At 37.0% G+C, this 27,108-nt stretch overlaps 1 protein-coding gene across 4 annotated transcripts in view; it reads left to right on the forward strand.

The window, feature by feature from the left end:
• The window catches only part of NAA35 (N-alpha-acetyltransferase 35, NatC auxiliary subunit), a 99,725-nt gene that overhangs the window by 18,429 nt on the left and 54,188 nt on the right, over positions 1-27,108 (forward strand). For 3 of the 4 annotated variants that reach the window (XM_004774105.3, XM_004774106.3, XM_004774107.3), the window contains exons 5-11: positions 88-162; positions 737-904; positions 17,170-17,236; positions 17,315-17,358; positions 18,536-18,586; positions 19,224-19,307; positions 20,234-20,348. In XM_004774105.3, coding sequence (XP_004774162.1) covers positions 88-162; positions 737-904; positions 17,170-17,236; positions 17,315-17,358; positions 18,536-18,586; positions 19,224-19,307; positions 20,234-20,348 — 604 coding nt within the window. The remainder of the gene's footprint in view (positions 1-87; positions 163-736; positions 905-17,169; positions 17,237-17,314; positions 17,359-18,535; positions 18,587-19,223; positions 19,308-20,233; positions 20,349-27,108) is intronic. The other variant, XM_045086084.1, reaches the window with a different exon arrangement.

Here is a 27,108-nt window from a genome sequence, read left to right on the forward strand (position 1 = left end):
TTTGGAAGGCAAAATATTATTGGACATAGAAACCATAAATTTATAAAAAAACTTCTGCTCATATGTCCTATTTCTCTTCCTTTTTAGGATGGCACCATTAAAATTAAAGACCTCACCTTGCCTGAATTGATAGGGATAATGGATACTTGTTTTTGCTGTTTGGTAAGAGTTAAAATAACACTTGGTTAATCTAAAAACTGTGACTTCCCAGAAAGTTCCTCTGGTTGGGGGTTATTAAATTGGAGATGGAAGGCCCGAAAACTTGTGCAGATTCTTGCAGTAATCTAGGTGGGATGTGAAGCTCTCAACTAGTTAGTAGTAGTGAATATGAAAAAGAAAAGTTAAATGAGTGGCTAAAGACTGCTTAGTTCTAAAATTGTGAATTCCTTACTTTATGGATTTCTATTGACTTCATTGTGGAATTAATTGCTTTTGAATGGTCTGTAAGGCAGCATTGTAATTTCATTAGTCTTCAAATATATTGCAGACTGTTCTATATAAGAATACTTTCATTAGATAGCTAATCATATTTATGGTATATGATTCTTGAAAAACTAAAATCAGTGAAAGTGAATTATAATTCTTTTGTTTCCTCTGACCTTCCTTTTAATTATCTTTGAAATGCCATGATTAATACTATATTTATTTGGGTCTGTGGCAGTCAAGCCTGGGTCAGTTTAGACTTTGCAGACTGTGTGTTGTCTTAAACATACACATACTTTTTATCTCTTTATAGATAACATGGTTAGAAGGCCATTCCTTGGCACAGACAGTATTTACGTGCCTTTACATTCACAATCCAGACTTTATAGAAGATCCTGCCATGAAAGCTTTTGCTCTGGGAATCCTGAAAATCTGTGACATTGCACGGGAAAAAGTAAATAAAGCTGCTGTTTTTGAAGAGGTAAGATTTTGTAATATGAGAATTCCTGAAGCTCCTTTGACCACCTTATTTATTGTGATGTATTTAAATGATATGTGATACTTATTTTTATCAACAAATATAGGTAAAAACTGTTTTTAAAAGTGATGGTATGTTGTTTACAAATATATTGGCTGAAGTAATCCAGTTTGAAGAAAGAACATTAATTTCACTCTATATTCTTGCCATTGCTACCATGCATTGAGTATCCATTATGTGCAGATTATTCTGGGTGTTGTGGGAATTCACAAAGAAAATAACAGACATAGCTTCTTTCCTCAAGTCTCTTGTAAGATATTACACAGAAGTGCTGTACTTTCAGTCTTTGGATAAGAGGGAGCTAAGGAAAACAAAGTTTTGAGGAATATTTTAGGGCATAAACATACTTCCAGTTTGTACGAAGTACCTTGCCTTGAGGAAGTATTTTGAGTTTTAAACTTGGAAAGATGTTTTTCTCCTTATGAGAAAAATAAGGTTTTAGGTTCTGATAATTTTAAGGGGAAATGTAATAACATTTAAAATTATTGATAAGGGGGCGCCTGGGTGGCTCAGTGGGTTCTGCCTTTGGCTCGGGTCATGATTCCAGGGTCCTGGGATCGAGCCCTGCATCAGGCTCTCTGCTCAGTGGGGAGCCTGCTTCCTCCTCTTTATTTGCCTGCTTCCCTGCCTACTTGTGATCTCTGTCTGTCAAATAAATAAATAAAATCTTTTTAAAAAAATTATTGATAAGTATTTTTAATTCTTCCTTGTGTTGAAACATGCTTCTTTTTAACACTGTTACTAATCCAAAATAAATATCTTAGTCTCCTTCAGTGGTTCAGTCTATAGTATGTATAGTTTTTCTAAATTTATATTAATAATATGAGAATATTATGAGCTAATATGACTTCACATTTGAATATATGGCTTGTGAGTTGTGTATGAAATACTGTCTACTTTTTACACACTCATTGGTTATTTAGCTACTTATTTTAATTGCTATCGGTATCATGGAAAATCTTTTCCACTTGCTTGAAAATTTTAAAAAAATTAGTTTGCATTAACCAGTGAGAAGAGATATACATATGAATACTTGCATTCTCACAGTACACCCAAAAGGACATTAAAAATCCTGATCTTAGGCAGAGAAAGGTTTCATATAGCAAACAGTGCTACAGTAGTTGGTTAGCACCCTTAAAAATTAACTTATCATCATTTTACATCTGCCTTAATCTGTTGAGTTATTGTAGCAGAATACCATAGATGGAGTGGCTTGTAAACAACAGAAGTTTATTTCTTATAGTTCCAGAGACCAAGAAGTCCCAAGATCAAGGCACCAGCAGCTTCAGTGTCTGGTGAGGGCTTGCCTTCTAATTAAGGATGGTCATCTTTGCACCATGTCCTCACTTGGGAGAAAGTGCAAGGGAACTCCCTTGGTCTCTTTTATAAGATCACTGATCCCATTCATGGGGGCAGACCTAATCACCTTCCAAAGGCGGACCTCCAGATACTATCACATTGGGTGTTAGGACTTAACATATGAATTGTGGAGGGACACAAACACTCAGTCTATGACAACATCAAAATAAATTGAATATAGTTGAAGTATTTTAAGTGTAAAAAAGTTAAGAAGATTGTAGAAAATGAAATGACCTTTAAACACGAGAAAAGGTGCATAACTTAAGAGACATGCAGATTAAAACAGAGATACCATTTTTTACCCATTATTGGCAAAGATGAGCAATTTTGTATAATGTACATATTGATGAAGGTGAGAAACGGGCATTCACATGGGCTATGTGTGTGAGAGATGAATAGTTGCCTCGCTCTTTTTAATCTTTAATTTCAAATTAACAAGTTATAGTGAGCACAAAGAACAGCATATATTCCTTACCTTGATTCAGCTCTATTAATCCATTGTCCCATTTACTTTCTCAATTTCTCTCTCATGTATGTTTTTTTCTTGAACCAGCAGAGGGTAAGTTGTACATTATTACCTTCTCCCCACAAACACTTCTCAGTGTGCATCTCCTAAGAAAAAGGGTACTTAAAATACACAACTGCAGTACAGTTCTCAACCTCAGTGAATCTGTAGTAACAGTCCACTCTCCATATTCTGTTCCTGTTAGGTGACCTACCAATATCCTTTTTAGTGTTTTTTTCCCCCTACGGTTTGGGATCCAGTCTAGGATCATGTCCTGCATTTAGTTGCCTGTCTCTTTAGTATCCTTTAATCTATAACAGTTCCTCAGCCTTTCTTTGTCTCCAGGTCATGGATGTTTTTGGAGAATGTAGGCCTTTCCTAGTTTGTCTTTTTAAGAGTATTCCTCACTGAAGCTTGTGTGTTTTTCCTCGTGGCTAAATTAGATTATGCGGTCCTGCTAGGAGTATGATATAAGTGATATTGTGTCCTCCTTCTGGTGTCACAGGTAAGGCATACACCCACTCAGTGGTGATATTATATTGTTCCAAGATGTTTTCTGATTACTCTATGGTTATTGTTTTCTCCCCTGGTGTGTAGTAAGCCTGCCATAGGGAAACTCTTTAAGATCATACAAATATCCTGCTCATTAAAATCTTTCCCTATATTTAGCATCCATGGATTCTTGGTTGGACTAATCTTCACTGTGATGGCTGCAAAATGATGATTTTCTCACATTAGCATGCCCTCCATGTTTATTAGGGCTCAGGTTTCCACTGTAAGCAAGACTCAGACATTTTTATGGTATTACAAACTCACTTAACTGTTTCAAAGAGCAGTTGGTAATAACGTAAGTTAAAGTGTATATGACTTAGCAGATTCACTTTTAGGGATTTATTCTACAAATAGATCTGTGCTGTGTACAAAGACTTATGTACAAGGACATTAATTGTAGTTTTGTTTGTAGTAATGAAAGTCTAGAAACTACCTTAACGTCCAACATAGACTTGTTAAATGAAGCTACCTTCATACAGTGGAGTATTACGCACCCTTTACAAAGAAGGAGGTAGTCTTATGTGTACAAGTAAGATTAGACCTCCAAAATAAAGTAAAATAAGTTAGGTATAGAAATGTATAGGTTTCGGGGCGCCTGGGTGGCTCAGTGGGTTAAGCTGCTGCCTTCGGCTCGGGTCATGATCTCAGGGTCCTGGGATCGAGTCCCGCATTGGGCTCTCTGCTCAGCAGGGAGCCTGCTTCCTCCTCTCTCTCTCTGCTTGCCTCTCTGCCCACTTGTGATCTCTCTCTGTCAGATAAATAAATAAAAGAAATGTATAGGTTTCTTTTTAAAAATGGGGAGTAGCTAAATCTTCATACATAAGATAACTGGAATCTTGAAACTTGGGATAGATTTGTGTGTGCTGTTAGAGTTTTTATTATGTGCCTTGATGAGTTTGTTTTAAAAGGGAATGAAAATAAACTTTTTGTAATGTAAATAATTACAATTGAAATTCTGCATATTCTCTGGATGAAGGACATAACAAATGGGAGAGCTCATAAAGGAAAAGACCAATAGGAAAAAGCTGATAGAAAAATTTTTGGAGAAATCTAGATAACAAAAATTATATGTATTTCTTAAGATCTCATTCAAATAAAGCATAACACTGAAGTCCAAGTGAGTAACTGGGCAGTAAAATAAGCAGCTTACTCTTGGAGGAGGGTAATAAATAACAGTAGCATTTAAAACTTTAGTCTCTGTGTCATCCAAGAAATACAGTTAAAATCACTTCTCATCTACCAAATATATTTTTAAGTGAGAATATTCAGTATTGGTAAGAATGCAGTAAGTTATCATTTGGTTTTTATTAGTGGCAGTATGCATTAGCACAGCTGGAACTAATTAATTCATCTTTAGAATTCAGCCTTAAATGTGGATACTTTATGCAAAAACACTTTAATCAGTTTTTAATAGTGAAAGTTGGCATCAACCAAAATGCCACCATTAGGGTTTGCTTGAATTAAATTATGGATAATTTATTACACATAATTTATTATATAGAATGATAGTGAAAACATGCCTAAAATCATGGGAGAGTGGAGGCACCTGGGTGGCTTAATTAAGTGTCTGCCTTTGGCTCACTAATGATCTTAGGTAGGGTCCTGGGATCGAGCCCCAAGAAGGTCTCCTTGCTTATTGGGGAGCCTGTTTCTCCCTCTCTCTCTGTCACTCCTCCATGCTTCTGTGCACGTCTCTCAAGTAAAATCTTCTAAAAAAAAAATCATGAGAGACTGTATACTTCGAAGGGTTAGGAAAGCAGCACACAGTATAACCAACTATGTGATAATAAAGAAGACTGGAAAGAAATATAAAGTTCTTGGGCTGGAAAAATTGTGCTTTCTTGTTTCTGTAAACTTTTTCAGGTTTTCCTGGTGAGTTTGTCTTGGTCTTATAATTAGAAAAAGAATTGGTTGCCTATTGAATAGTCCTTAAGAGACCTGGTGATGAATAAGTAAGAATGAAGTGTAATAAACAGATCATTTCTTTGAAATGGCTGCTTCTGGAAGTAACCGAAGTTCCTAGGTGCTGGTTTATTTTGCCCTCAAATGTGTCTTTGCTCGATTTTACTCCTGAACTGGAGACATGTGTCTGTCTTAATATAATATCCTGTAGACCTGTACAAAATGGGAACCACTGTTCCCCCATCAAACCACTGGTCGTCTTGCATTCTACATCTTGCAATGGTATCTACAGGGTTATCTAAAGATTTTTATTTATTTATTTGACAGATGGAGATCACAGGTAGGCAGAGAGACAGGCAGAGAGAGAAGAAGGGAAGCAGGCTCCCAGCCAAGCAGACAGCCCGATGCGGGCCTCGATCCCAGGACCCTGGGATCATGACCTGAGCTGAAGGCAGAGGCTTTAACCCACTGAGCCACCCAGGCGCCCCTTCCTTCCTTCCTATCACCTAACAGCAAGAAAGGGAACAGAAGCAGGGGTAATGGGAGAGGGAGAAGCAGGCTCCCTGCTTAGCTCCATCCCAGGAACCCGGGATCATGACCTGAGCCGAAGACACTTAATGACTGAGCCACCCAGGCACCGCTCCATATTTCTGGATAATAGACTTCTATTCTAATTTCTAGATGTAAGCAATTCTATACAGTTAATTTTATACAATATTATACAGTTTTAACAATTTTAACTGGGATATATCAGCACATTTTTAGCATATAACTGACATTCACATATTAACCCCTCTTACTTACCAATAGTAATCAGTGTTGATGTTATAGTGATTGTATAAATACTAATGACAAATGAGCCCGAGTGGTATAAGCATACATTTCTTTTCTCGTACAGATTTTTATTTTTCTTGGAGGTGATAACTGCTTCTTTTTGGTTTGCTTAGTTTTCTGTGTACTTCTCCTTGATTCTTCCCTTCCCATTATTATAAAACACCATCAGATAGTCTATCAGTTTATGTATTTTTTTAAAGATTTATTTATTTTATTTATTTGACTGAGAGAGATCACAAGTAGACAGAAAGGCAGGCAGAGAGAGAGAAAGAGAGGGAAGCAGGCTCCCCGCTGAGCAGAGAGCCCGATGCGGGACTCGATCCCAGGACCCTAGATCATGACCTGAGCCGAAGGCAGCAGTTCAACCCACTGAGCCACCCAGGCGCCCCTATGTATTTTTTTAAATTCTTCTTAGCTCCTTTGTTCTCTAGTGTCAGGCTGGATCAGTTCTCTTCTAGGTGTTACACTGTACAGCTGTGATCCCTGGTTCTATTCTCCTGGGAATTCCATTTCCCTTTCAAAAAATTTTTTTGTTGTCTAGTTATCTGGATTTCATGCCTATTTTCTTAGTTTATTATATTGTGTGGTATAGTATTTCCAGTTCCATGGGGAGCGACAGGGTTGGAATTGCAATTGTTTTTTTGAGAACTTAGATGTCTGAAAATGTCTTTCCTACCCTCACACTTGATTAAAAGTTTCGTTGTAATAGATTCTTAGGTTGGAAAATCATTTTTCTCAGAATTACATAGGCATTACTCCACTGACTCTTATTTTTAGTGTTGCCATCCTGATCCTTTATATGTGACCCATATTTTCTCTTTGGAAACTTTTAGGATTTTTCTTTCTAATGATTACACTTTAGATTTGGTCATTACAACCCTTTTCTGATCTCAGTTTGAAGTATCCTATTCTCAGACCACCATCTGTTTATATATTGCCTATGTTCTGATTTCTGCAGTTCACCCCTACTTGGAACTCCAGTTTATTATATCACTTTTTTACTGTCAGTATCCTTTTGACTATCTTTGACCTAAAATCCATCTTCCTTCATGACAGTTACTTCCTTTCCTGTACTTGCAACTGTCTTACTCTCATGCCTTATTGTACATCAATTCTAGTTGAGTCTAGCCCTCTATCTACCATATCTTTATACTTACACATCTCAGTGTAACTAGAGAAAAATACATTTACACTGATTGGTCCTACTTTCAGTTCATCACCACTAACTTCAGATTGGCCATGAATGCTTCTTCCTAGGTCATTCTCCCTCTTAGACTTCTAACACTTGTACCATCCTCACTGGAAGCAAACCTACCTTCCTACTGCACTAAATAAGTGGAAGTAATCTCACCTACCTGCACAGGTGCCCTATGTTCTTTGGCCCTTTTATCTGTCTAGATGAATCTTTCATCCAAGGGTGATCTCTTCTGCTTGTGCATTGGATTCCGTACCCTGTCTTATTAAAAAATATTCCTCTAGCAATCCTCTGCTCTGTCCCTTGCATCATGAATATGTCCCTCTACTGGATCATTCCCATCAGCATGTTAACATGGCTTTTCTTCCTCAATCTTAAAAATACTGTTTCCTGGCATAACAGAACTTTAGCTTCTGCCCCCATATTATGCAGTTCTTTTCAGCAATAATCTTTAAAAGGTTTCCATTCTCTCCTAAATCCACTCCAGTCAGGCTTTGAATGGTGTTCCGCCAAAACTTTATTGTCATGGTCATCTTAGACCTTAGTGTTGCTAAACCCATTGGTTAATATTTGGTCTTAAACTTTATTGGTCATCAGATTTTTGACATGGAGTCCATACTTGAAACAGATTATTTTCTTGACTTTTAAGGTGTTCTTTTTCCCTGTTTTCCTGCCCCACTGGTGGTTCTTGTTTGTCATCCCATTCACTATTGTATTTCATTCTCTATTTTATCTCTATTGTCATCTCAATCTCTATTCTTAATCAGTTGGATAGCCAACACTATCCAATGGATATAGAATGCAAGCCATATACATCATTTAAAATGTTCTAGTAGCCTATGACTGAATATTTATATATAATAAATATAAATAATATTTCAATATATAATCTTTTATAAAATATTAATGAGAATTGCCAAAAAATGCAAAGAGCTCAGATGTCCACTGATGGATGAATGGATAAAGAAGATGTGATAGGGGCACCTGGGTGGCTCAGTGGATTAAGCTGCTGCCTTCGGCTCAGGTCATGATCTCAGGGTCCTGGGATCGAGCCCCACATTGGGCTCTCTGCTCAGCGGGGAGCTTGCTTCTCCTTCTCTCTCTGCCTGAATCTCTGCCTACTTGTGATCTCTCTCTCTGTGTCAAATAAATAAATAAAATCTTTAAAAAAAAAAAGATTAAAAATTAACTAAAAAAAAAAGAGGACGTGATAGACACACACACACACACACACACACACACATATACATGTGGAATATTACTCAGCCATCTAAAAGAAGGAAATCTTGCCGTTTGCAACCATGTGAATGCAACTGGAGTATATTATGCTGAGAGAAAGACAGAGAAAGACAAATAGCATATTTCACTCATATGTTGAACTTAAACAAAATAGATGAACAAAGGAAGAGGAAAGGAAAAATAAAATAAGATAAAAACAGGCAAACCATAAGAGACTCTTTTTTTTTTTTTAAAAGATTTATTCATTTAGAGAGTGCATGCAAGCAGGGGGGAGGGGAAGAGAGAGGGCAAGAAGCAGATGCCACACTGAGCACAGAACCCAATGTGGGGTGTGATCTCAGGATCCCAAGATCGTGACCTGAGCTGAAATCAAGAGTCAGATGCTTAATTCACTGAGCCACTAGGTGCCCCAAGAGATTCTTAACTATAGGCAACAAAGGGTTGCTGGAGAGAAAGTGGGTGGGGGCCTGGGGTATTTGGGTGCCTTAAGTAGGGCACTTAATGTCATGAGCACTGGGTGTTATATGCAACTGATGAATCACTGAACTCTACCCTGAAACTAATAATACACTATATGTTAAGTAACTTGAATTTAAATAAAAATTAATGAGATGTAAAACTATGGGGGTCTTTTTGTAGCAAGTATTCTAAGCATGTTATATATGTTATAGCACATCTCAGTTTGAACTATCCACATTTCAGGTGCTCACTATTTAATTGGCTGTGCGATGGCCAAATGGGTCAGCATAGTTCTAAGCACTGGTGTGGCTCAGGCCCCATCTTTACACCTCTTCTCTGTTTCATTCCCCTGATGAGCTCATGCAGTTCCGTAGACTTAAATTCTGTCTCTGCTAGTGAATCCCAAGTTAGTATCTTCAGCTTAAACTTTATAGACTTCCCTAAATCTCAGACTCACATGAGCTACTGCCTATTCTACATTTCCACCTGCCCATCTCAGACTTCACATGCTGGTTTTCCCCTTCCCTCCCAACTTCCTCCTTCTGTAGTCTTCTCAAATCTCAGCAAATGGAGCTCTGTTCTTCTTGTTGGGCAGAACAGAAACTTTGGAGTCATCCTTGATTCTTCTCTTTGTCTCATACCTCACATCTAAACCCTCAGGAAGTCCTGTGGACCAAAGTTTGGCAGTCAACAACTTGCTGGCCTACCCAGCCTGTTGTCTATGTTTTTTATAGCCCTGGTGCTAAGAATGTTTTTTTGTGTTTTTAAATTTTTTTTCAAGTTTTTTATTTAAGATTATTTATTCATTTCAGAGAGAGCACGAGCACAAGGCGGGGGAATGGGGGCAGAGGGAGAGGGAGAAGCACACTCCCCACTGAGCAGGGAGCCTGACCCCGGGATCATGACCTGAGCTAAAGGTAGACACTTAACTGCCTGAGCCACCCAGAAACCCCTGTTTTTTGTGTTATAAATAGTTACATTTAATATATAAGTACCTACATAATATCTCTATTTTACCTCTTGGCTTGCAAAATGTAAAATATATATATCCTTGACTGATAATCTCTGTTTATTTGTTTAATTAATTTATTTCTTTAATTAGTACCAGGCATTGGCCCAAGTGCTACTGGGTGGATTCTGCACCTGTAATGACAGGATATATAGCTTTGCTGTGCAGGGTGAGGGTGGAGGGACACTGAGGGTGTGCTTCCTGGCTCTTATGCCATCTCTCCTTTTTAGGGAAAAGTCCTACTTATCTTTAGACTTGGATCCCAGTCTCCTTACTTGTCCATACAGACTTCAGTTTTCTTCTTTGCCTTTCTTAACATATTCTTCTGTTGTAACTGGTGCCTACACACTGGTTTGTGTGAAACAGTACTTCTTGGCACCATTTATCCTGGAATAGTTATTAATAGCATCCCCTTTTACTCGCAGTGGTATGCCAGTTTGAGTTATAATGGTATGGTCCACCCCTTCTGTCGTTTTTTGAACGTGGATGTGATGTTTGAAGGTAGATCCTGCTTCATTTTGTAAACATGTAAATCTAAGAACAGCCTCAGAGCTTAGGATGTTGAAGCAGAAAGATTACTTCTGATATTGTGTTACTTGGCATGATAGAAGTAAGTATGCATCACTTAAGTCACTGTAGTTGGATTTTCCTCGTATTTGCAACCAAACATAGTTTTAATACAAAAATAAGTAAATTATAAAAGTCTGGTTTGCCTGGTGAAGAGTAAACATGTTTATACATTTGGTGTGTATTTCACCAAATATTTTCTGTAATATATATACACACATGTATTTTACTTAACATGGAATTATGTAAACTATTTGCAACTTTTTTCCACAGACAATAGGAAATAGATTTCTTTATATACCAATATGTTGTGGGTAGAGAACTACCTCATTGTTTTTTATTGGCTGCATAGCATCATGTTAAGAGTACAGGTTTTGAGTATTTCTGGCAAGAATTATTAAAGGATGCTAAAACTATTAAACAGAAGTATAACAAGCACAGGATTTGTACCTAGCCTCCAAGTATCTTCCCACAAAATATTAATTAAGGAAAATGATCCATTTACAGTGAAGAAACATGACAGATACCACCTTAGCTAAACGGTCAGACTTACTATCACCAATAACGGGACGGTTCATGTTGTGCTTCCAGACACAGTGCTCCATGAAAGAACAAAACATCACTTCTGTGGTATTCCTGTTAAATACAACAGAAAGTGGATTTAATCTTAGAGAAACATAAGGCAATCCCATATTGAGGGATGTAGTTGTTAAAAAATAATTTCGGCCTGTACTATTCCAAAATGTCAGGACATGGAAGATAAGGACCAAGGAAGTGCTCCACATTAAAGAGACACAAATTCCCAGATTTGATCACTGAACTATGGTTACGTAAGAGAGTGATTTATGGTTTTGGGAAATCACACTGAAGTATTTAGAGGTAAGGTGGCATCACAGTCTATAACTTAGTCTCAAATGTTTAAGTTATAGACTAAGTCTATAACTTAGTCTCAAATGTTTAAGAAAAAGTATACAGAATGATAATGCAAATGTGGTAAAATATTATCATTTGAAGAATATTGGGAAGAATATGGAACTTCTCTGTACTATTTTTGTATTCTGAAATTTCTTCAAAATAAAAATTTTAAAAACAGCCTCTGGGGATTGATAACACCTAAGTGTGTGTTCTTTCTCTGTCACTTATATGCTTTGTAGTGTTTGGGAATTTAAGTTTCTGTGCCTCAGTGTCCTCATTTATAAAATATAGTTTGTAATAGTTCCCACCTCAGAGCATTATTTTGAGAGTTAATGAAGTTATTCAAGTAAAATGTTTAGAACAGTGCCTGGCACATAGTACTTAATAATGTTAGCTGTTATTATCATTTGTATTCCATTGTATATTTACAGTAAATTAGTGGACATTTAATTTGCTTGAAGTCTTAATCTGAATCATTGTGGGCATGTTTTACTCTTACTTGTAGCTTTACTGTGTTACTCAGTATCTAGTCTACAGAAGGTACTCAGGTTTGATTGAAAATCTGGTCATTTCAGGAGCACCGGAAATCTTTATGCAAAGTACTTTATCTGTGAAATTAGTTTTTAAAGCAGTAATAAGTTGTAGCCAATATACATTGGTAATTGTTGTTTTAGAAGGGGTTCAAAAAATTTTACTTTATTAGAATATTACATTATTAGTACAGTTAAGATCCGTGGTTTGGTTGGAATCACATTTAGTACTGGTATTGGGTATTCTACTACAGTTATGATTGTAAATGTTTTATTATTCCAGATTTCTTTGTGGGCTACATGTTTTAAATGTTGTGTTTTATAAAATACCCCTGATAACTTTCTGCAGTTATATCTTGGCAGTAGTGTAAAGACATTATAAAATATAATAAAGAACATGGGGCTTTTTCTCTCAGGATGTCTTCATCACCCTAATGGCTGTGATTGTATTTTGCCATTGTAGCCCTGGGTATCTAGCCTATACCAGCCCACATTGTGTGGTCTGAAAGAAAATGTTTCAGAAATGAATAAGTGAGGAGAAAATTTTCCTTACTAGTCTATACCTCCGAATTCTTGATTTCAAAAAAAAAAAAAAAAACAAAACCAAAAACCCTTTGATGGCTACCACGTACTTTTTGGCTTCCTTACTCTGATTTACCAACTCCAGCGCTCCTCAGTTCCATAGGGCCTTCCAGTTCCCAGATGCTTTTCCTTTAGTTTTCTCTGTTACTTCTGTTGTGTCCTCATTTCCATGGTCCACTGGTGAAATCATTCTTTCTCAAACACGCTTAATTCCCTTGCCCCTCTCATCTCATCATAATGTGTCACTTATATGGCAAAACCCCAACCATCTGTCTACTTGCTGCTTGCACCCAAACAGCAGACGGCTGTTAGAGAAAACCCACATCTGTTTGTCTATTCTCACTTTAATTTTAGGACTGCAAATCTCAGATGGGCATTTAGCACTAGAGACAGCCCTATCCTTCTGTGGTAAGCTTTCTTTAACAGCCTCTCAGTGACTTCTCCACATCTTTTACTTCTCAAAACCTCCATTGCCAATGCTCCTCTCTATCAGCTTACATTGTACTTTAATGAAATTTTATATGGAATCAGATGTGGGCCGAAGTACCCTATCTTCTCATAATCACATGTTTTAAACCGTGTTGGTACTCACATCATCTGCCTTCTGTCTTATGACAATGCAAGTACCCTGACAATCTAAGATCAGCCTCTTGTGTTCTAAATTCTCTCCCCTCTTGCTTGCTGCAATCATTAACCCTTCTTTGTATTGCATTATTAGTGTCTCCTTCCCTACTACATTATTCTTTTGGCTCCTTACACTAGTGTCATTTCTCTGCTATCCTATGCAAAAAACGCCTTGAATTAATATTTATTTTTCTTATCTCTTCTCACTCTCTTATTAGACATTCTTCTGTACAGCTGCACAGACGCTGGTCTTAACAAGGTCCTTAATAATACCCATCTTGCTAAATCCTTTGTTCTTACCTCTTGCTCTCTAACTACTTGTGTCATTAGACCCAAGTGACCTCTCTTTGAAAGAGTTCCTTTTCCTCATTTTCCTGGTACAGCTGTCTCCTGGTTTTCTTCCTCACTGGTTAGCCCATTTCTTGGGCTTGCTTCTCTAGATAGCTGGGACTACCCTGGGGTCTTCTGTACCTTCTGCTTCAGTGGATGTCCTCTAGTTTTGCACCTTTTAATACCAACTCTGTGCTTATGAAGCCCAAATTTATATCTCTAGTCCTGATTTCTACCCTGGAAGGAACTTTCAGAGTCACAGAAGTGCCTTCCTGAAATCTTCACTTGGATAACTAAAGAAATCATAAACTTAACTAAAATTGTACTCCATTTCTGCCCTATCTCAATAAATTGTACCATTATATACCAGTTCCTCAGACCAGACATCTAAAAATGATCCTTGATTGCACAACTTGCCTTATACCCCACATTCACTTCATTGGCACATCATGTTGGTGTTGCCTTTTTTTTTTTTTTTTTAAAGATTTTATTTATTTATTTGAGAGAGAGACAGTGAGAGAGAGCACATGAGAGGGGAGAAGGTCAGAGGGAGAAGCAGACTCCCCATGGAGCTGGGAGCCCGATGTGGGACTCGATCCCGGGACTCCAGGATCATGACCTGAGCCGAAGGCAGTCGTCCAACCAACTCAGCCACCCAGGCGCCCATGTTGCTTTTTCAATATATCTTGATTTCAACAACTTCTCATCATTTCCAGTTATAATCTCAATCCAGTTGCTTGCATTATTGGATGGTGTCCAGTAGCTGGTCTCCCTTGGTTTGACTTTGACTTTTGTCCTTGTTAAATCTACAGGGTTTTAAGAATGATCTTTTAATGGTAGCATCTGTTTATATAACTTCTCTGCTTCAGTCCTCCAATGATTGAGATTAAGTTCTTGTTACTGAGGTGACTATTTATAACACAGATCTGTGATATTCTATCGCATAAATGTATTTCCTTAGATGCCTTATGAAAAGCAACTTATAGATAGGACTTAACTGAAGTGTTTTGTCTTCACAGTATTGTCTTAATTTTTAAAAAATTAGTAACATTTAAAAATTGGAGGATTTTACATTAGATTTTTTTTTGTACTGAATAACACTAGCCTTGCGTTCATTACTCAACAGGATAAGTAGTGGCTGGCTTCCTTTACATGAAGTGTGTGTTTTTCAGCTTGCCATAGTCTGTCTCCTCCACCATTCCCCCAGGTATCTTGTAGTCAACTGATCTACTTAGGAAGATGACGAGGCATGGCTGTGCCATACAGTAGGTCATCATTCACTTGACATATTTTTATTTTTATTTTTTAAATCATTTTACTTTTTATTTTTTAACATGGGGCTTAAATTCAGGAGCTGGAGAGCAAGGGTTGGTCACCCAACATACCAAACCCCGACAAATATTTTTTTAACAGTACTTTATGCCGAGTATAATTCTAAACCCTGGAGATAAAGCAGTGAATACAACAGAACCTTGATGTCATTGATTTTGCATCCTTGGGAGAGAGGGTCAGTGTGTCAGTAAACACATAATGTCAGGTGTTGTGTGAAGAAGAATGAAGCAGGGAGAGGGCATATAGGTTGGTGAAGGGTGCTGTTTTAGAATGTACAGGGGAAACCTCCATATGAGAAATTGACATCGGAACAGTGGTTAGAATATAGGGAGGGATGAGACTCTGGAAATTTTAGGACGAAACTTTGTGGGGAGGGGTCAGCAAGTACAGAGGTCCTGAGAGGAGAATGTTTTGATGTGTCCGAAGGATGACAAGAATCCTTGCGTAACAGCAGTGCAGTGAATGTGGAGAAGAATGGCAGGTGCAAGGAACTGAGGTGGAAGAGGGAGGCCAGATCTGCATGGTAACGGGTGGTGGGGCTCTCAGTTCATGTGGGGTTTTGGATTTTCCTGTGAGCAGGGAACTCAAGGTTTTAAGTGGGAAGTGATGTGAAATGAGTTACTGTAAAACAACCTCTTTGGCTTCTGGCAGTGAAAAATTGTAGCAGGGACAAGTGTGGAAGGTGGGGTGACCTGTGTGGAAGCAGCTGTGGAAGTGAAGGGGGGTGGTGACTTCACTGGATAGAGATAACTGTGAAAGGTGGGACTTAATGGGTTTTCTGATGATTTGATACAAGGCGGGAGAAAATGAGAGGAGGGTGGGTCACTTGGTTAAGTGTCCAACTCGATTTGGGGTGAGGTCATGATCTCAGGGTTTTAAGATTAAGCCCTGCATCGGGCTTAATCCACACTAGGCATGGAGTCTGCTTGAAATTCTCTTTCCCTTCTCCCCTGCTCACTTGCTTGCTCTCTTAAAAAAAAAAAAAGAAGAAGAAGAAGAAAGAAAAACTAGAGGAATTGAAGTGTAGGTTATCAGCCAGAGTTACTGTGGATGAATGGAGGTACCATTTAGCAACACTGTAAACACTGGGAGAGTTCCTTTTTAGACATGTAAAACCTGAGAATCCTGTTTGGCATCCGAGTAGGGATAGAGTATAAACTCTACCTAGAGATAAGCTTATAGCTCTGTAATACAATCTGAGATTTTTAAAAGACCCAATCCTGTTAGTCCTATACCACTAACAACAGTTCTTTGAACCCAGAGACTTTTTTTTTCCCTCTTTTCATAACATATAGTTCATGATATGGATTGTGTACTCAGTTATGTTTTTGTTAAGAATCCACAGAAATGTTGCCATAGCTCTGGCTACTGCTGCAAATGCCTATTATTCCAGTATATTAGGCTTCTATGTACATTTTTAAAAAGATTTTATTTGTTTATTTGACAGGTAGAGATCACAAGTGGGCAGAGAGGTAGGCAGAGAGAGAGGGGGAAGCAGGCTCCCTGCTGAGCATAGAGCCCGATGCAGAGCTTGATGCCAGGACCCTGAAATCATTACCTGAGGTGAAGGCAGAGGCTTAACCCACTGAGCCCCTTCTGTGCACATTTTTATAAGAATTATAATTCATCAGAAACATTCTTTTAGTAGAGCTGGTAACTTAATTGAATCAGCCAAATGATATTAAATTCAGTTTTTAAAATGAATCTAGTGAACTACTTAATTTGTTAATGACTTTGAGGGTGGGAATCCTTATATTTATGAATAATTTTTTCTTTACATTGAGGCTGAAGTGGAAATATGCTTTTGCTATCCCTTTGAGTAATTCTGTTGGAGAAGGCTTCAGTTTTGTGGCCTAACAGTGTATAAACAAGCTTTTGATAATTTTTGAAGTAAAAGTCTTCTATAAATCTTGCAAACTTATCATCATGTGGTAATTACTGTGTATTTACTGTTCACTTGTGAATACTAGAATACTTTGTAAGTGTGAATTACTACTTTCCGATATTAACATTACCTTATTTTGCATATGAACATACTAAATGCAAGTGTATTTAAATAGTCTAAGGGCAAACAATTAAAGGTGGAGGTAGCATTAGAATATGGTGTTTTAAAGATACACAGTAGGGAAAGTATGGCTGTATGATAGCAATATTTAGACAAGCAGGATGACATTTCATTACTGTGTTCAGACTAGCAAATAGTGATTTTGCAAGAGGAATGTAATGAAAGGTTTTGCTTCTACTCAAGGGCCTAATTATTCCTTTCCCATACAGGAAGATTTTCAATCAATGACTTATGGATTTAAAATGGCTAACAGTGTGACAGACCTTCGAGTTACAGGTAAAACATTTATAAGATGATATACAAGTTTTGTATTTGTATCTGTTTCTTGTTTAAACTCATTGTCTCTCTTTCTAGGCATGCTAAAAGATGTGGAGGATGACATGCAAAGAAGAGTAAAGGTAGATTTCTTTTCTCTTTGCTTTGGTATAGGATTTTCGCATTCCTCTAAATGTCATTAACTTTAGCTAATTACAAACAGCTAGTGTAGGGACGGCCACCAGCTTCCTTTATATATGTGCTCTGCCTTTTTTGCAATTAACTTGAAAACAGCTATAGTAGTTATTTCTGGTGAATTAATGTCCCTTTACTGAAAATTTAACCTTGAAGATTTTTCAATATTTTTGCCAGTGTTTTAGAATTATAGTATGCTCCTTTAAGAAAAGCAATAATCTAGAATTTTAAGTTCCTCAAAGGTAAGGATGATCTTCTTCAACAGCTGTTACAAAGTCTGCAACACAGTAGAGCACCTCAGTATCCCAGATCTGGTCAAAGACTTCTATGAATGATGTCCTTCAGCCAGATGGCGCTAACAGTTTGGTTCTCACAGAGATTTTTTAAAAAGGGGAAAAGTTCTATTTCTGCCCGTTCTTCTGTGCTTGGATAACACAACATGGTTGTCACAGCAGTTTTATATTATTGCCTTAGCTGATATTTATAATTAAGCAGTGAATTAGGCAATAAAATGCACTCAGTGCCCTAGTTTTAGGTGAGGAAAATACAGCTTAAAAGAGTTAAATAAACTGAGTGTACTGAAGGGCATGCCACTAGGAATGGCAGCGCAGGGCTAGAACCCAGGTCTTCTGCTGTATCTTGTTGTTGTAACTGCCCTACAGTTGTCAGAATAGTCAGTCATATTGTTACTCATATAAGAAGTTTTGCATATTAGTACAGAACAATCAGTATTTACAGTGTGACTTTATGATGTGATTTGTATAAAGGTTACTATTTTTTTCTAACAGGGTTAGTTTTGAGAGCTTCGAGACTTTCAATTAATACATCCTTTTTAAAAAAGAAAGCAGTACCATGTGCCATGTACTTATCTTATTACATTGTTTTGCTTTTGCTGTTTTTAATCCCTTATTCTTCTGTTTGATCCTAATAATTTCTATCAAAATGGACTTTTTATATATAGTATTAATAGGAAAATAAAACTAGATACAACTTTCTTCTTCCAAATATTTTTCTTAAAAATGGATTCCTATGTACTCAAAAAATTGATTTAGCACTTTGTATATTTATAAGCTAATATTTCTACAAGTTTGTGTTTATTTTAATTCACGTTTTTTAAAATTTTAGAGTACTCGAAGTCGACAAGGAGAAGAAAGAGATCCAGAAGTTGAACTAGAAGTAATTGAACTTATTTTCTGGTAGATAATAACAGAGAAGTCTACCTCTTAATGTTGTAGTTTTATGAACTGCGTTATAATTTATGGAAGCCCTTTTTAAGGTATTTCTTTAAAAGTTGGACATTGCAAGGGATTTTATTTCCCTTGTATTTGTTTTGATAGAATAATAATACTTGATTTCAAAGCTCTTCAATATTCCTGTGAGGTAGGAAGAAAAATTATTTTTTACAGATGGTGCATCAAAACATGGCAAAACTCAAGAGCTTGGACAGTATGAAAAGTACTAATCCTTTGTCGAGAGCCTTAATTCTCTGACTCTGCTTAAAGCATCTTTTCATCAATTCTGTTTAAAATGCTAATTAAATTAGTTTTTGAGATGATAGTCTAACTTCTTACTTAAAAGAAAATCCATCCCATTGATATAGGAGCTTTACTTTATATTTCTATTTTGGTAGAACAAGCTTTGTTTTATTTTCTGCAGCCCATTTTCAGGCATTTAAAAGACTGTAAGTGAAGGTGTTTGTAGTATAGTAAGTTATTAACATTAAAATATAGGACTTAAAATACTATATTTTAAAATGAAATTCCTTTGACAGACTTTGCATCTTTTAACTTTTAGTCCTTTCTTATTTTTTTAGCACCAACAGTGTTTAGCCGTATTCAGCAGAGTGAAATTCACTCGAGTGTTACTGACAGTGCTTATAGCCTTTACTAAGAAAGAGGTAAGAGCATTTAATCTATTTCAGTGGGCTTTTGGTGGGGGGCAGGATATAGTGTGTTATTGAACTAGTTCTGAGACTTTTCCATTGAAATGCCTCTGATCACACATATACAGCATTTAGCATTTGGTATATTTTATGTGTATTATATTAGAGATATTTAGAGTTATTAGAGATATTTACGTATATTAGAAATACTAGATAATTTCTCAAAAAGTCACATGAATTTACATTCTGCTCCATAACATATCTGTGTCTGTTGTTGATATAGAAAAATATTTTATATTACTTACTAGTGGTATAATAATAGAAACTGAATTTGCTTGTATGTAGTCCTGTTTTGTGGATTAAAAAGGAGAAAGCAAAAATGGGAATTTTAGGTAGACCTCTTCTTTCATTCAGTTCAATAATTAACTGTTGGATTTGTGTAGAACCAAAAAGTCCTAGATGGTAAATATTTTCTCTTCATGTGTATTTGCATTAATTTAAGTCAATTATAGACTAATTTGTGGATAATTAGAAAGTGGTGAGTAGAAATCCAACCTTTACCATTGATCTAACTTCTAAGTCTCTTTTTTCCTGTTTTTATTTTTATTTTCACATTTATGAATGGCACCGTACAAATGTTGAAATTTTCCATTGACTGAAACTCAGCTTTTTTTCTTTTTTCTTTTTTTAATCTGTAAGATGAACAGAACAAGCTAGAAATGTTTCCTATTATTTTTTAATGGCTCTTACAAGAATAGAAATGGATTAAAAAAATTTTTCTATCCTAACAGGATCTGAGCATCTTATATTAAGTGAATAGGTTGTGAAAACCGATGTCATTATGATATTTAATTTCATTATTGTTTATAGGATTTTCCTATTTAATGTATATCTTTCAGTGAAAGAATATGTAAGAATGTTTTTGGTGATTTGTTTGCTAGACCAGTGCTGTTGCAGAAGCTCAAAAATTGATGGTTCAAGCAGCAGATCTTCTTTCTGCCATTCATAATTCATTGCATCATGGCATCCAGGCTCAGAATGATACGACAAAAGGAGGTAATTGTTTTACTCCTACTCTTTTTCCTTCCCCATCCAGATTATATAGAGTCTCCTTTGTTCTAAATTCATGTGTCGATCCATCTGTTTGGACCTTGGAATGTTTTACTCCATAAACTTATATAGTGTTTATGCTTTCTTTTAAAGATATTATAGACCAAAAATTGTACTATAAAACTTGACCATTTCCTGTATGTGTCTTACTGTTTAGGCTCTGAATATTTACTGTCAGGTGATCATTCTGTGATGTCATCAGTACATTCTTTTTTAATCACCTCTCTCCTTTACTCCTTTGAGAGATCATCACCTCAATTACACAGTATTCCCTGAATACTGGGGCTATACCCTCTGTGGTCTCCTTGCACTCATACCTCTTATTACAGAATTTTTTAGTACATCATATTGTAGTTGTTTACCTGTTTGTTTTTCCGTGACAATATTTTAGGCCAGAAACTGCCTTATTTGTGTATCTCTATGGTGCTTAGCACATTGCTGATGGTAGATTTTATTCATGAAATATTTTTTTTTTTAAGATTTTATTTATTTGACAGAGAGAGAGAAAGAGTGATCACAAGTAGGCATAGAGGCTGGCAGAGAGAGAGGAGGAAGCAGGCTCCCTGCTGAGCAGAGAGCCTGATGTGGGGCTTGATCCCAGGACCCTGAGATCATGACCTGAGCTGAAGGCAGAGGCTTAACCCACTGAGCCACCCAGGTGCCCCTCATGAAATATTTCTTAAAACGAAAGGAATAATTTATGTTTGTTGTATAAGTTGTTGAGTTAACATACTATTTTATTTTTCTTTTTAAAGATTTTATTTGAGATAGAGCACAAATTGGGGGAGGGGCAGAGAGAGAGGGAGAAGCAGGCTTTCCACTGATCAGGGCACCTGACGCAGGGCTCTGGGATCATGACCTGAGCCAAAGGCAGACATTTAACTGACTAAGCCACCCAGGCATCCCCTGAGTTAACATTTTAACTCATATGTAACAATTGTGATTCTTAAAACCCATTATAATGAGGTATTTATATTCTCTAAATTGTACACTTTTAATAGATGAATTTTATATTAATTATATCTCAGAGTTGTGATTAAAAGAAGATGGAACAGTGTTTTCAGAATTTGGGTCGGGGGATGGTTTGCAATCTTGAATCCTAGTTTCAAACTGTCATTTAATTGTAAAGAAAGATAATTGTAGGTAAAGTCTCAAAATTAATCTCCCAAAGCTTTTGAAGATATTACTGGTATATATGCTCCGTTAAAACAAGGTACTAAGGGGATTCTGGGGGAAGATGGCAGAGTAGGAGGATCCTAGGCTCACCTCATTTCACAGATAACTTTATAACACCCACATCAGTGTAAATAACCAAGAAAATTACCTGAAGACTGGCAGAACAGACTCTCCACAGCTAAATATAGAGAAGAGACCACATGGAAGAGGGTAGGAAGGTCAGAGACATGGTCAGAAGCTAAACAGACTCTTGGAGCTATCTGCAGGGTTGAGGAACACCAAGGATACAGAGAGGGGAGAGAAGCAGACCCCACATGGAGACCTGAGGGACCTAGGCAAGAAAGATGAATCCCCATAACATTTGGCTTTAAAAACCAGAGGGGTTTAGCTTATTGCATTCTTAAAATCAGTGGGTCTTAACACCCAGAACTTTAAAAGTCATTAGGTTTAGCGCTGAGCTAGAGGGCAATAGGAAACTGAGTCCCTCTCCTTCAAGAGGCAATATAACAGCCCTGCTCGGATATAGCATAGAAGCAGCAGTTGTAAAATTTATTTGCTGGGGGCGGGGGAATGATTTCTAATCTTGAATTAGAAGCAGAACAAAATTTATTTGCTGGACTCAGAAGTGTGCTGCAAGGGCAGGGATCTGTAGGAGACTTTTCTAAAAACAAAAGAGCTACTAGGTGCCATTTTCCCGGCCTACCCAGCTGGAAACAGACACCTGTGAGAACCAGTGCTGCACACCTCTTCATCTAGCTTACTAACAGCATATCCCAACCCCATGCTCTTCAGACCTGCCCCCTCCAACACAATCACTGCAGGAGTTTTCCCAAAGCCTCTCTATTACCATACCACAGCAGAGTGTCACAAACCATGCTAACTCTGTGTGCCCCTCCTTGTATTCACTTGCAGACCCACCCCTGCTAACACATCCTCAACTGGAATCCATCCAAAGTGGCACTGCAAGCATGGCAGTGTGCAGTCATCCCCCACAAGGATCAGGGCCCCTCAAAGTGACTCTTATCCTGGGGAGAGGGCAAGAAACCACAACCCTGATCCAACTGCAGCTCCATAATGGGTTGGGAGCACACATAGGGTCTGATTACAGGTGCTGCCCACCAAAAAAAATGCTCAAGGGATGACACAGGGAAAGTAGCCTGCAGTATTGTGTGACCATGGCTCTGGAAAATGCCTAGTCTGACCCAGCTCAAGCCCAGGGCGGCACCAGACTGTCCCACAAATAACAAAGGACCAAACTTTGTCCACAGAAGGCAAAGAGAGCCATTGCAGATGACTGCACTAAAGACAAACATGGCTCAATCACAACAGGTAGGGTGCACATAACACACATAGGAGATACCCTAAAGCACCAGGTTCTGTTGAATGGGAGACATTGTACTATGGGTCACCACAGAGCCTCTTCTTAATGAGGCCACTACTTTTTTTAAAGATTTATTATTTATTTTGGGGGATGGACTGGGGAGAGAGAGCCTTTACAGACTCTGCACTGAGGTGGAGCCCACTTAGGGCTCATTCTCACGTCTCTGAGATTACAGCTTGAGATGAAACTGAGAGTTGGATACCCAACTGACTGTGCCCCTCAGGCATCTCTTATAAGGCACAGAAGCTGTAAAATCAGTATATTTTTAGATATTAGTCAAGGATTTCAACAAATAAAAGGATGTAAAGTAGGACACTACATACCTAAAATGGGGAGAGGAGTTAAAAGTTTAGTGCTTTTAGAATGGCTTCAAACTTAAGCAACCATCAAATTAACATGGACTGCTACATATAGAAGTTGTTATATGTAAACCTAATGGTAGCCACAAATCAAAAACCAGTAATAGATATGCAAAAAATAAAGAGAAAGGAATCCAAATATATCAAACTGTTCTAAGAAATAATAGAGGAAAGAAAGCTTCGCCAAAGAAAGCCAACAACCGTCAGAGATGAAAGCAAGATAATAGAATTACAAAACGAACCATAAAGCAAGTAACAAAATGGGAGTAAGTACATACCTATCAATAATTACTTTGAATGTAAGTTGACTAAATGGACTGATCAGAAGACATAGGATGGTGGAATGGATTAAAAAAAAAAACAAGATCCAGCTATATGCTGTCTACAAGAGACTCGTTTCAGACCTAAAGGGGCTGAACACATGAAGACTGAAAGTGAAGAGATAGAAAAATACTTACCATGCAAATGGAAGTGAAAAGAAAGCCAGTGTATAGCGGTACTTAAATGAAACAAAAGCAACTTTTTAAAAAAAATGTTGCAACAAGAGCCAAAGAGGGATACTACATAATCATGTAAGGAACAATCCTACAAGAAGAGACGACGATTGTAAATATTTATGCACCCAGTGGGAGCACCCGAAAACATAAAGCAGCTATTAACAAACACACAGGAAGCGATCGATAGTACTGTAATAATAGGGGACTTTAATACCTCACCTATATCAATGATAGATCATCCAAACAGAAAATCAACAAGAAAACAGTAGTTTTGAATGACACTTTGGATCACATGGATCTAACAGATATATTTGGAACATTCCTAAATAAGCAGAATGTACATCCTTTCCCCCCTTTTTTTTCTTTTTTAAAAGATTTTATTTATTTGAGAGAGAGAGAGAATGAGTAAGCAGGGAGGAGATGGATGGGGAGAGGGAGAAGCAGGCTACTGGATGAGCAGGGAATCTGACATGGGACTGGATCCCAGGACCCTGAGATCATGACCTGAGCCAAAGGTAGATGCTTAGCGTACTGAGCCACTGAGGCGCCCCAGAATGCACATTCTCTTCAAGTGCAATGGAACATTCTCCAGAATAGATCACGTTAGGCCATGAAAAAAATTCAGCAAATTCAGAAAGATCAAAGTCACATACCATGCATCTTTTCCAACCACAATGCTATGAAGCTAGAAATCAACCACAAGAAAAAAAATCTGGAAAGAACACAAATACAAAAAGTTAAATAACAGCCTACTAAACAATGACTAGATCAACCAAGAAATCAAAGAGAAATTAAAAAGCACGTGTAGAAAAGTGAAAGTGAAAAAAAATAGTCCAGAATCTTTTGGATGCTACAGAAGTGGTTTTTTAAGAGAGAAGTTTATAGCAATATAGCACTACATCAAGAAGCAAGAAAAATCTCAACCCAACCTTACCCCTACAGGAGTTGGAACAAACAAAACCCCAAAATAGTAGAAGAAAGGAAATAATAAAGATTAAAACAGAAATACATGAAATAGAAACTTTAAAAAAATGATAGATTAAAGAATGCAGGAGCTGGATCTTAGAAAAGGTCAACAAAATTGATATACCATTAGCCAGACTCATCAAAAAAGAGAATGGACTCTAGAAATCAGAAATGAAAGAGGAGAAATAACATCACAGAAATAGAAAGGATTATAAGAGAATTATATAAAATTATATGCCAAAATATTGGGACAGTCTAGAAGAACTGGATACATTCTAGAAACATACAAGCTACCAAAACTGAAGCAGGAAGAAATAGAGTATTTGAACAGATCAGTTACCAGCAGTGAAACTGAATCAGTAATCAAAAAGTTCCCAACAGGGGCGCCTGGATGGCTCAGTGGGTTAAGCCGCTGCCTTCGGCTCAGGTCATGATCTCAGGGTCCTGGGATAGAGTCCCGCATCGGGCTCTCTGCTCAGCAGGGAGCCTGCTTCCCTCTCGCTCTCTCTCTGCCTGCCTCTCCATCTACTTGTGATTTCTCTCTGTCAAATAAATAAATAAAATCTTAAAAAAAAAAAAAGTTCCCAACAAAGAAAAGTCCAGGACCAGACGGCTTCACTGGTGAATTCTATCAAATATTTAAATAAGAATTAATACCTGTCTTTTCAAATTATTCTAAAAAACAAAAGAGGAAGGAAAACTTCTGAACTCATTCTATGAGGTCAGCATTACCCTGATACCAAAACCAGATAAACATACTACAAAAAAAGAGAATTATAGGCCAACATCCCTGATGCAGCATAGATGGAGAAATCCTCAACAAAGTATTAGCAAACTGCATTCAACAATACATCCAAAAAAAAGAAAAAATTCACCATGATTGAATGGAATTTATTCCTGTGCTGAAAGAATGATTCAGGATTCCCAAATCAGTCAGTCTGCTGTATTATATCAATAAGAGAATGGAAAAAAACTATAGGATCATTTTAGTAGATGCAGAAAAAGCATTTGACAAAGTACAACATCCATTTCATTATAGAAACCCTCAAAAAAGTAGGTATAAAGGGAACGTATCTCAATATAATGAAGGCCAGGTCTGAAAAATGCGCAGCCAACATACTCAACGGTGAAAAATTAAGAGTTTTCCCTTAAGATCAAGAGCAAAACAATGATGTCCACTCTCATCACTTCAACATAGTACTTGAAGTCATAGGCACAAGCAATCAGACAGGGAAAAAAAAGATTTATTTCTTCCTTGATAAGGAAAGTATCCTTATCCTTCCTTATCAAGGAAGAAATAAATCTTTAACTACTTGTAGATGACATGATAGTATATGTAGAAAACCCTGAAGACTCCATCAAAAAACTGCTAGAACTGATATATGAATTCAGTAAGGTGAAGGGTACAAAATCAATATACAGAAATCTGTTGCATTTCCATACACTAATAATGAATAGCAGTAAAAGAAATTAAAACTATTCCATTTACAGTTGCACCAAAAATAATACCTAGGGATAAACTTAACCAAGGAGGGGACAGACATATATCCTGAAAACTATATAAAACATTGATAAAAGAAATTGAAGATGACACAAAGTGAAAAGATATTCCATGCTCAAGGGTTAGGAGAACAAATATTAAAATGGAGCCATAATACCCATATCAATCTGTTGATTTAACACAATCCCTATCAAAATACTAACAGCATTTTTCACAGAGCAAGAAAAGAAATCATAAAATTAATTAATTCGGTATTAACTCTTCTTTAAAAATCCTAAAATTTGGTTGGAACCACAGAAGTCCCTGAATAACCAAAGCAGTCTTAAAAAAGAAAAAAATTGGAGGTATCAAAATGCTAGATTTCAAGGTATCCTACAAAGCTATAGCGATCAAAGCAGTATGATACTGACACAAAAATAGACACATAGATTAGTGGGACAAAATGGAGAGCCCAGAAATAAACTCACAATTATGTGGCAAATTAATCCTTGAGCAAGGAAGCAATAATATGCAGTGGGAAAAGTCTCTTCAATAGATGGTGTTGGGAAAAGTGGATAGTTACATTATAAAAGAATGATTCTAGACCACTTTGTCACATCATAAACAAAAATAAATTCAGAATGGATTAATGAATTAGCTATGAGACCTGAAACCATAAAAATCCTAGAAGAGAATTCAGGTAGTAATCTCTTTGACATCAACTGTAGCAACATTTTTGTGATTAGGTCCCCTGAGGCAAGGGAAACAAAAGCAAAAATAAACTATTGAAGACTATATCAAAATTAAAAGTTTCTGTACAGGAAGGGAAACAATTATCAAAATAAAA

The sequence above is a fragment of the Mustela putorius genome, unplaced genomic scaffold (assembly GCF_011764305.1).
Source record: "Mustela putorius furo isolate JIRA1106 unplaced genomic scaffold, ASM1176430v1.1 tig00000876_pilon_pilon_pilon, whole genome shotgun sequence".
Classification (NCBI taxonomy): domain Eukaryota; kingdom Metazoa; phylum Chordata; class Mammalia; order Carnivora; family Mustelidae; genus Mustela; species Mustela putorius.